Source organism: Oryctolagus cuniculus, chromosome 10 (assembly GCF_964237555.1).
Source record: "Oryctolagus cuniculus chromosome 10, mOryCun1.1, whole genome shotgun sequence".
NCBI lineage: Eukaryota > Metazoa > Chordata > Mammalia > Lagomorpha > Leporidae > Oryctolagus > Oryctolagus cuniculus.
Window position 1 is genome coordinate 111,668,578 of NC_091441.1, and position 10,848 is coordinate 111,679,425.

The window sequence follows — 10,848 nt, forward strand, 5'->3', positions numbered from 1 at the left end:
ACGGTGGTTGGATCCACAGGAGCTAAGCCAGTGGATGCCGAGGGCTGGCTGCAGTTAAATCTTAAAGAGCTAAGCATGGGCTGGAATGCACAGCTCAGGGACTGGCCAGGTTTGGCCCAGAGCTAAGCAGAAGTCCTAGAGCAGAACACGGAGCTGAGACGGCTGTGTCGGGAGGAGGCAGAGTCTGGCTCAGAGTTGGGGTGCTCCACCCGAGTCCCCGTGCAGTTGACGTCCAGGGGCTGGGTGAAAGTGCCTGCCCCGGCAGGTGACACGCTGTCACCCTCAGTGGGCAGGATTAGGAGGTCACTAAGTCGGTGTCTGGGAAAGGGCTTTGAAAAGAAACTTTGAACAGTGCTTAGAGGCTGGGAAAGTGTGAGCCGGGCCATTCGTTCCAACCAGATGGCTTCAAGCTGTCAGTTCCTGGGGCAGGGACAGGAATTCCACCGCCGCCCCTCCCCCTCCCACCCCCAGCACACACACATCTGCCGAGCACCTGGAGGCACTGCACGGTGCGGTCACACAGAGGGAGCCACGGGGCTCCAAGTTGTGGTGTGGGACCCTCTCCTCCCAACTGCAGGCCTGCAGGTCCCCACAACACTCCCAGGACATGGGAGCTCCTAACCCTTGACAGGCAACCGCAGAGGTGACCCCGTGCGTGTCATCAAACCCCAGCCTGGGGGATGCGCCGGTGAGCCGCCAACCCTCCCTCTCTGCACACTGCTTCCCGCCCGGCCTTGCTTTTCTCCTCTGAGGCCTGCAGGTGCTACTTTCCTCTCGGGCTTCCTAGGAGCTAATGGGAAAAGTGCATGGCATCATGCCTGGAACGCAGCGCATGCTCGGTAAATGCCATGGCCGCTCTGTCTCTTCCCCGTCTCTGCCCTCAAAGAGCGAGGGCTTTGGGCTAAGTCATCCATGAACCTGCAAACCCTGGCCAGGGGAAACGGGCAGAGCAGGGGGCAGGCATTTGGCACAGAGGTTAATTGCCACTTGGGACGCCCGTCCCAGGGAGCCCAAGTTTGGGTCCCACCTCCGCTTCTGAGCCAGCTTCCTGCTAATGCTTCCCCTGGGAGGCAGCAGGAGATGGTTCAAGAGCCTGGGTCCCCACCACCTAGGCAGCAGCCCCTGACGGAGCTCCTGCCTCCTCACTTGCACTGGCCCAGCCCTGGCTGTTGCAAGCACTTGGGGGCTGAACCAGTGGGTGGAAGATCTGTCTCTCTGCCTTTTAAATAAAATAAAAATGAATAACGATAAATTAGAGCCGGCACCGTGGCTCAATAGGCTAATCCTCCACCTAGCGGCGCCAGCACACCGGGTTCTAGTCCCAATCGGGGTGCCGGATTCTGTCCCGGTTGCCCCTCTTCCAGGCCAGCTCTCTGCTGTGGCCCGGGAGTGCAGTGGAGGATGGCCCAGGTGCTTGGGCCCTGCACCCCATGGGAGACCAGGAGAAGCACCTGGCTCCTGGCTTCGGATCAGCGCGGTGCGCTGGCTGCAGCACGCCAGCCGTGGCGGCCATTGGAGGGTGAGCCAAGGGCAAAAGGAAGACCTTTCTCTCTGTCTCTCTCTCTCACTGTCCACTCTGCCTGTCAAAATAATAATAATAATGAAATAAAATAACAATAAATTAGAATAAGGACACAAGCAGAGGAGGTCTGGGCAAGGTTTTGGGGGCACGTTTTTTTAGGGGCAGGGAAGCAAGCGACAGAACCATGTGTCTAATCTTATCACTGTGTGGTCCTCGCCCGTGCCTCATTCTCTGGGCATCAACTCGGGAGCCCCTGCCATAGCTGCTTCCTTTTTGTGCTGACTAGTAGAGCCCATTTTGTTGGAGACAGACCAGTGTGACCAGATCCCCTCTGGCCAGTGAGATGCAAGTGTGAGCCCCGGTGGGGACGACAGAGGGAAAATCCTCCCCACCCCCGATGTTGCCCCTCTGACTTCTTATGCCTGAATAGCAGCTGCAAGGCCTGGAGGGGCAGCAACCCTGTTGCCACCATGAATCAACAACAAAGGCAAAGTGAAAAGAAAGAATACAGGCTGTGTGGGCAGGCAGACTTCTTTACCACTTTCTGGCTGTGTGGCCTCAGGGATGTTACTTGACTTCTCAGAGCTGACCTCCTACAGTCTTTAAAATGGGGATCAAGCCCTGACCTTGCACACCTTGTGAGGACTGAGCGGTGCCTGAATAAGACCCCACTTCCCCCACGGTAACCAGCTGCCTAAGGTCTGCAGCTGCTCTACCGACCATACCAGTGGTCACTTTAGGGCCGAACAGAGAAGAGACCCTTTATTTCTCCTCCTGGACAAAGTTCCAAGCCGGCCGCGGGACTCGCGCCAGCCAGCCCCGCTCCCTGGCCGGTCAGCTATGCAAACAGGAAGTGACTGTCCAAACATCTGCAGCGGCAGGAGGCTGGGCCAGGGCCGGTCTCCCTGCAGCTTTGTTCCCTGTCATCTGCCAGCTGTGAGCACCTCAGAAGTCAAGGGCGGGCCCGCCTCTGAGGACAGGGGTCCCAGCCGCCCCTCTGGCTGCCGATCCCAGCTGGGAGAGGCTGGCGACGGCCCCTCTCGGGCTTCTCCCCCTCCCCCACCTCTCAGTCCCCGCGGGAGCCCGGTAATTCTTTATTGAGATGTAAATCGCCCTGCAGCCCCCTCTGCTCCGTGCTTTTCCACGGCCTCAGCTTCTCTCCAGGGCTGGACTGAGCTCCTTGCCGCCTCTTCCCGGCCCTAAACTAAGGACCGGCCTTTGCCAGCCTTTCACCTCCTTCGAGGTCCTCTCTCAGGGCTTGGCCCATACTGCTCCCCTGTTCTAGAAGGCCCCCCTCTGGCTCCTCTCGCGGGGCGACCTCCTATCCTCAGCTCTCGCCATGGCAGAGGCTGAGCCTGGTGCAAGCATGAGGAGGACCCCATCTGCCCACCCCACCGGCGCACTCGCTGGTGGCCGCACAGGGCAGGGATTCCGGCCTGTCTTGGTCATGGTCACATCCCTGGAGCCTTGCCGGGGTGCGGGCAGGCACAGGTGCTTTGCGATTTGGGAGTGAGTGGGCATGTACCGGGCAGGCAGCGTCTCTGGCAGGCAGGGGTAGCGATCTGTTCCACTCCAGAGCAAACAGAGAGCCAGCAACTTGCCCAGATTCACACATCAGAGACTCTGCCAGGTGAACCTTCGTCCCAAGGCCAGCTTCCTGTCCTGGGGGAGCCAGCAGCAGGGGCTCACTATAAATCTGTTTCCTTAAGCGTACAAGAGGAGGCATGAAGGCATCTACCTCACAGGGCTTTGGTGAGGGTTAAATGAGGTTAGCCTTGAAAAGCACTCAGCTCACAGCCTGCACACGGCTGTTACCGTCAGAACCAAAGCCAAGTGTAAGCAGGAATGAGCCCACTCCACTGCAACCCACTAGTGGGCGAACAGGAGGACAGATGGATGGGGCGGTGGGAGAAGAAGCAATGAGTCGACGAAGGATTTAGGGACTGGAAGAGCCGCCTGCGTATGAGCTTTTGAAAGCGGCAGGGCACGACATCGCGGGGGCGAGGGCGCGCGCGCCAGAGGGCTGGGAGAACCGGCGCCTGTTTGGGGCACCTGGGGCCGCCTGCTCCGCGCGCCGCAGCTCACCTGTAGCGCTGCAGCTCCGCCTCCAGCTGCTGCACCCAGCGCCGCAGGCCGGGCACCTGTTGAGCTAGCGCCTCCAGCTCACGCACGCGCCGCAGGCTGCGCAGCACCGCCTGCCGGGCCTCCTCCGCGCGTCGCCGCACCTCGGCCTGGCCCTGGCGCAGCCTCCCCGCTCGGGCCTCGGCCGCCGCCAGGGCGCCCCGCGCCTGCCGCAGCTCCCGCTCCGCCGCAGCCTCGGGCCCTCCGAGCCCCTCTTCGTGGCCGCCCGCCTGGCTCTTCCAAAGGCCGACCTGCGGGGACAGGGCGGCAGGGGGCGGGAGGTGAGCGGCAAGGGCGCGACCGCTCCGCCCTCCCCACGCAGCAGAGGTGCAAGGTGACGGCGCGCTCTGCTCACCCGTAGCAGCACCTGCAGGGCCCGCGATGTCTAAACTCAGTTACCCATGGCAATGGCCCTGAGGAGCCAGAAGCCACGACTTCCACTTGCCCCTCCCTCCCCTCCCGTGTTCATTGCACGGTGCCGGTGGTCCCCACTCGTCACAGCTCTTCTCGGCCTCCCTCCCGCACTGGGGCATTCAACTGTCCTGCCTCCTCGGCCCCAGACTGGAAGCGTGCAGCCCTGGTTCCTTGGGGGCTTGCTGCTAGGTGGTGCCTGGCGCCTGAAACACGCCGGGCACACAGTCGGTGCTCAGGAGACACCTGCGCGTCATCTCAGACCGCCATCTCAGCTCACGTCCCGGGACCTCCCGTTCCACACCACGGGGCCACTTTCTGGCCTCAGCGCGCGCCCCTTCCACACTCACAGCCACTGAAGATCACACACACCGTGCCTCCTTCTGCACTCTGCCCCCTGGGGCCGGGTACTCGCTAACCCAGTCGGCTCCCTCCTGGACTTGGGTCTCCTGTGGTCAGGGCTGTTGCTTGCCTCCCGGGACTTGTAGCCAAAGCACGGCACGGGCACGTGGCTGGGCATAGTGCACAAGTGTGTGTGGGCCGATTCCGGGTACTGGGGCTGGAACTAGGCCCAAGGCTCCCCCTAGGGCTCCTTCTTTATGGCCCTTGGTGGCCAGCGACTGCCTGACCCACAGCGTTAGCCACCCTATTTCCCACTTGGGCTCCAGCTCTGGCCCCACGGCAGCCCCATAAGCATCTGAGGAATGACGGAAGGAGCTGTCCACCCCGACAGGGAGCTCTGTAGGGCTGGGTTAAGGGTAGGGATAAGGCATTCTTCCATCTAAATCCCCTGTTAGTCCTGCAGGAAGGAGAGCCAAGGGTGCTTGCTAAATAACAGAGCATGTGGGGACCCCCCAAAAACACCCTATGGCTTCTATCTCGAGGTCAGAGGAGGCAAGACAAAAGAGGCGGGGGAGAAAGGAGTGGGGTGGCAGTCCGTGTGCGACCGAGGCTTTAGGAAGTGAAACAGGTGAGAAGGCTAGGGAGATGGGCGTGGAATAAAGAGGGACAGGGACAGTACACGAGCGGGTCTAAGTGGGGTGGGGTGGCGGAGGGCGGATCTCGGCGCCCGGTTCCCCATCCTCCGCCAATCTGGGCCGCGCAGGTGCACCTCCGCTGCCCAACCCAGCCTTCCCCACCACGCGGTCCCGCGGCCGGCAGCGCGCACCTGCAGCGCCAGGCAGCGCGCGTCGCTGCTCTGCAGGGCGGCGCGCAGGTCCTCCACCAGCTCGCGCAGGCTGCCGTTCTCCTCCTCCAGGCGCGCCACGCGCTCACCGTCGGGGCCGCCGTCGGGGCCGGGCTCGCGGGACGCGCGGCGGCGGCGGCGCGGGCGACGCAGGCGGATCTGAGTCTCGATGTGCTCGCTGAGGGCGCCGCGGGGCAGCCGGGCCCCAGCCCGGGCGCCGAAGTAGCCGCAGAGGCGCGCGTGGAACTGGCGGAAGGTGAGCTCGGGCGGCTCGGCACACAGCGCCAGCCGCGCCTCCTCCTCCACGTCCGCGTCCCCCTCCCCGGCGCTCACATCCCCAGAGTCCGCGCCTCCGGCAGCCGCGTCCTCGGCGGCTTCCGAGCCTGCCGGGGACCCCTCGGTGCGCAGCCCCAGCACCGCGCAGAGCGCGCGGAAGTCGGCTCGGGGCAGGCGGCCGGCGCCGCGGCAGTCCAGGTGGTGGAAGACCTCCTGCAGGTACTGATCCAGGCCGGTTGCCAGCACCACGATCTCGTTCTCCACGCCGCGGTCCAGCCCGTAGTGGTGCGCTAGGGCGCTCAGCAGCCACTGCGTGCGCCGCGCCGGCCGCCGGTACGGGTCACCCGCCGGGCCCTCCATGCCGGCCTGCGCGCGGGGACCTCGCGGCTCCAGCGCCGCGCCGCGGGTCCCTCCTCCGGGCCCTCCGTCCTGCCACTCCCAGGGGCGGCTCCAGAAGGAGGGGCTTTAGCAGTCGCGGTCCGGTTGGAGCCGCGCCGGGGCCGCTGGCTTCGCACCGAGCTTCTGTGCAGTGTGCCGGGAGAGGGGGCTCGGGAGTCTTCGGGATCCCCCGGGTTCCGCTCCTGCCCGTGCTCAGCCCGCCTCGGTGTCCGCTCTCAGCTTGCCCCGCATCGGCCTTTTCCCTCCCGCTCCGCCGCGGCACTCCTTTCGGGGCCGACAGCCTGGGACGCCGGGTGCGCTCGGGACGCGGGGCCCGGGAGGGGCCGGGGTGCGTGCGCTGCGCCCTCGCGCTTCACGCGTGTCCTCGGAAAGCCCTTCGAGGCGGGCCCAGCAGCGCCGATCGAGTCGGGGTGGTGCTGCGGGCGCGGGGCTCGGGCTGCGTGGCTCAGGCTGGGGGGGGGGGGGGGACAGGATAGCGCCCCGCCCCGGCCCCTCGTGCGGGGGCTGCTCCGCCGCCCCGGGGCCTCCGAGCAGCGACTGCGCTGGGCCGGTGGCCGGGCTCGGGATCGCTTCTCACGGTCGCACCGCGAGGGGCCCCCGGCTGCCTCGGCCGCCCGCGCTTGGCGGGGGCAGCGGGGTTGACAATGGCGCCGTCAGGCCCGTGTGCACGCCCGGCCTGTTACCAGGCGCCCGTGGAACTATTCCGGCTGGATCCAGGAGGTTTTTGTTTGAGGTTCAGAGCGGGCAAAGTCAGAAGTCTCCCCGCGGTCCTTTGTTTGAGCTGGGGGAGGGGAGGCGGCTGGTGCACGGGGACAATCCAGGCCTGGGGATGGAAATGAGTGGCCCAGGGCTGCTCAGTCTGGTCGGAGCGGGGCCACGCGCTGTGTTCACAGAGTTTCCAGAGTCTGGGGAAATTAAAAAAAGAAAGAAAGAAACCCGCCTCCCTGCCACCTGGAGAGGACGGCGGTGCACTTCTGATGCGTTTCGTTCCAGACTGTTCCATGCATTTGGGCAGGAAGGAACTTTGCTGGTGATGCAAATGCCCTTTCTGGGGTGGAAGGGACATGACTGTGTCCGCCGAAACACGGAAAAGGCGCATTTCTTACAGTGTCAGGTGCCCGACACTGAACGTGACATCAGCCAGCACAGCTCCCTGCCCGGGAGCCCTGCTCCTAACCAGCTTCGCGCTCCCCAGCGGCTCTGCAGCCAGCGCACCTGAGGCTGCTCCGCGGCGCCCTCTCCTGGCTGGACGCGGAGGTGCGGAGGTAAATCCACCCTGGGCCCGTTTGTTTGCTCCACGTCCTGAGTGACTTGTGAGTGGGGACTTTTTGTAGGCTCTTGCTACGCCAGATGGTTTTTCTGAAAGTTGCATCATTTTACGCAGTCCCCAGATGTGTCTGGAAATGTCCTTGACCTGTTATTCTGTGTCACAAGCTTTTGGATGTTCGGGAGGCTTGATCAGTGGATTTGTTTCATGTTGAGACACCAAGCTTTACTTTCTATTAAAATGGGCCTCTGTTAGGCGAAGATTGTTAGGTGCAACACCAATTGTATGGCCCAAAGAGAAAAAAATGAAATAAATTGGACCTTGTCGAGATTTAAGACTTCTACACTAGAGAAGATATGAAAAGACAGGGACCAGTGTTGTAGCACAGTGGGTTAAGCCACCACCTGCAATCCTGGCATCCCATATGAGGACGGTTCCAATCCCCGCTCCTCTACTTCCTATCCAGTTCCCTGCTAACGTGCCTGGAAAAACTGCAGTAGATGACCCAAGTACGTGGGCCCCTGCCTTTTACGAGGGAGATCTGGATGGAGTTCTAGGCTCCTGGCTTCAGTCTGGCCCAGCCCTGGCAGTTGCAACCATTTGGGAAGAGAACCAGTGGGTGGATGGAATATCTCTTTCTCTGTCTCTTTCTCTCTCTCTCTCTCGCTGTCTTTCTGCCTTTCAAGTAAGATAAAGCTTTTAAGACAATAAGAAAATGAAAAGAGAAAACGGATAATGGGAGAAAACATTTACAAAATGTATGGCACATCAAGGACTTGTTTTGGGGTTGACAATAAACTTTTTCAACTAAATCCTACGAAGACAAGTGATCCAGTCTCCAAGTGGGTGATCTGCCTTCCCACATGTCCTCACTGATTGGTGGAAGCTACAGAAGTTCTCATCCCACAGTACAGAGTGCAACAATGCTTAGCGGGGGTTGTGGAGTGGGGGAGGGTGCTGGCATGTGTATTTTTTTATTTTTAATTTTTTTTATTTTTATTTTTGACAGGCAGAGTGGACAGTGAGAGAGAGAGACAGAGAGAAAGGTATTCCTTTGCCGTTGGTTCACCCTCCAATGGCCGCCGCGGCCGGCGCGCTGCGGCCGGTGCACTGTGCTGATCCGATGGCAGGAGCCAGGAGCCAGGTGCTTTTCCTGGTCTCCCATGGGGTGCAGGGCCCAAGCACCTGGGCCATCCTCCACTGCACTCCCGGGCCATAGCAGAGAGCTGGCCTGGAAGAGGGGCAACCGGGACAGAATCCGGCGCCCCGACCGGGACTAGAACCCGGTGTGCCGGCACTATTTTTAATTTTTGACAGGCAGAGTTAGACAGTGAGAGAGAGACAGAGAGAGAGTTATAGACAGTGGGAGAGAGACAGAAAGAAAGGTCTTCCTTCCGTTTGTTCACTCCCCTAATGGTCGCTACGGCCAGCGCTGCGTCGATCCAAAGCCAGGAGCCAGGTGCCTCCTCCCGGTCTCCCATGCGGGTGCAAGGACCCAAGCACTTGGGCCATCTTCCACTGCCCTCCCAGGGGGCCACAGCAGAGAGCTGGACTGGAAGAGGAACAACCGGGACTAGTACCCAGCACCCCAACCAGGACTAGAACCTGGGATGCCGGCGCCGCAGGCAGAGGATTAGCCAAGTGAGCCACAGCACCGGCCATGCCATGTGTATATGCTATGTATATGCTATGTATATGCCACTGTGCTGTGACTCTGGGGAACCCAAGGCAATCGGTATTTTAATTATGAGTACTAAGACTAGTACTTTGACATCCCTCAACCCATTTTGAGCTTTTCCTTGTAACACAAGTTGTCCCTGAGCCATGTGGCTGGCAGAGAACAAGGAAGCTGGGTACAGTGTTATATATTAATGTTAGCCGTTGCAAAACACACCAGTCACCGGAGTAAGGGAAAGGGTTTATTGGGGAACACCCTACAGACCGGAGTGAAGGGGCGGCGAAGGAAAAAGAGTGAAAGTATAAGAGAGAGAGCCAGAGGAGAGGAGCTAGCGAAGACAGAATATAGAGCAGAGAGCCCAGAGGAGGAGGCTGGAGAGAGGAACCGAGAGAGCGTAGGAGAGAAGGGCTGAGAGAGCAGGGAGCAGAGCCAAGAGAGCAGTGTGCAGGAACAGGCCCTGTTAAAACTTTGCCTGAGGGCGGGCAGGGAAGCAGGAGCAGTGAATCCCATTAGGATGGGGGTGGAGCCTGGCTCAGGTAGCTGGGCCATGCGGACACCTGGCTAAAACTGTGCCAGCTTCTTAACATACAACCCCTGGCCGACTGCTAGCCACGTGGGCAACCGTGCACCAGCGTGCAGTGAGACAGTTTGGCTCTATGACTTCTCCCTGCACGGGTGACATCTGGAAGCTAAGACAGTACACCTTCCAGGGCAATAAATACTCATGCCTTCAAACTGCCATTTTGATGTGGCTAGGGGGTCTCCAGGCCCTCTCTGTAGTCCCACCCCGTACTGCACCTCTTCCTGCACTCCCAAAACCTGACTCCCTCAGAGCTGGTGCTGGCCAAAATTAGCCAACGTGGCTGCCAACTGCGTCCCAGCAATGACTTTTAGCTAATTATGATGTCATTATAATACAGTTCCCACGCTGACACTCCTACCCTCTTCCTGCACCTAACACCGTGACACTTCTGAGATTTCCAAAATAGGACCGAGAAGTGGGCAATACCCAAACTACACCTCCCAGAGTAGTCAATGAATCCCCGCCCACACACCCCTCCCTGTGCCTCCAGGTCCTATGAAGGGATGGCCCTGGGCCCCCTCTGAGTGCGGCTCACCCTGGAGTAAGCTCACTCCAGAGTGGGTGCCTCTGCTTCGGCTTTGCATGCAAATCAGCCTTGTTTCTCAGCTGACCTTCATCTGTGTCTCATCCTTGAGTTCTTTCTTGCATTTTAGACAGGAACTTGGACCCAATCACATCTCCCTGTGACTCCACTCTGCAAGAATTTGTCCTGAAAAGCTGTTGGCTGCTGGAGGCCGTGCTGGGGTGAGAAGCCCCTTCCTTGACCACGGCGGGTTGATGGCCGCCGGACCCCTGCAGAGTCACCTTTCTCCGAGGGTGCTCCGTGTCTGGTTTATCCCTAGCCCTCTGAGGCTCGAATAACTTATCTGTTTTCCCCTATCTTTTCCTGTATTCCTTTTAGTTACCCTGCGTTTGCATGGACTGCAGTAAACTGAACAATTCAGAAAATATCTTAGTCCCGCTTGGCTTTTCGTTTATTGAAGGGTAGAAGCACTGCCTCTCCTACAGTCCTTGAAGATGAAATTCAAGATCCTTAAGGCTAAAGTCCTGTAGGTGTTGGGGAAACACGGCCGACCTGGCTGGTCCAGTTTGCCAGGGAGGTGGAGGGGCGATGGCTGATGGGTGCAGGGATGCAGTCGGTCAGGAGGAGTAACTTCCGGTGTTTTGTAGCACGGGCAGGGAACTGGAGCCGACGACGGTGATCACATATGTAGCGATGGTGTCCTTACTGAGGGGCCCAGGGGCAGGTGCATCCTGGTAGATGCGCCGTGGGCATGTCTTAGCACTTTGGGTTTCTATAGCGGTCCCCAGGCTGCTGGGGCTGGGGCGTAGGTGGGTGGCAATGGCTGTCTCTGGCCCGAGCCCCCTCCCCACGGGATGTGCTGTCCTGACACAGCTGCTCTCT

General features: G+C 60.4%; 1 protein-coding gene and 1 long non-coding RNA gene across 2 annotated transcripts in view; one reads left to right on the forward strand and one right to left on the reverse strand.

The window, feature by feature from the left end:
* EFCC1 (EF-hand and coiled-coil domain containing 1) overlaps positions 1-6,372 on the reverse strand; it is a 41,989-nt gene extending 35,617 nt beyond the window's left edge. The window contains exons 1-2 of the mRNA XM_008260339.4: positions 5,223-6,372; positions 3,608-3,894 (exon numbers count right to left, since the gene is read on the reverse strand). Of these exons, the coding sequence (XP_008258561.3) occupies positions 3,608-3,894; positions 5,223-5,876 (941 nt within the window). The 5' untranslated portion in view covers positions 5,877-6,372. The remainder of the gene's footprint in view (positions 1-3,607; positions 3,895-5,222) is intronic.
* A 14-nt stretch (positions 6,373-6,386) lies between these two features.
* Positions 6,387-10,391, forward strand: LOC138844133 (uncharacterized). The gene is made up of 2 exons (XR_011379642.1): positions 6,387-7,180; positions 10,097-10,391. It is a non-coding gene; the product is annotated as an uncharacterized lncRNA (long non-coding RNA).
* The last annotated feature ends 457 nt before the right edge of the window (positions 10,392-10,848 follow it).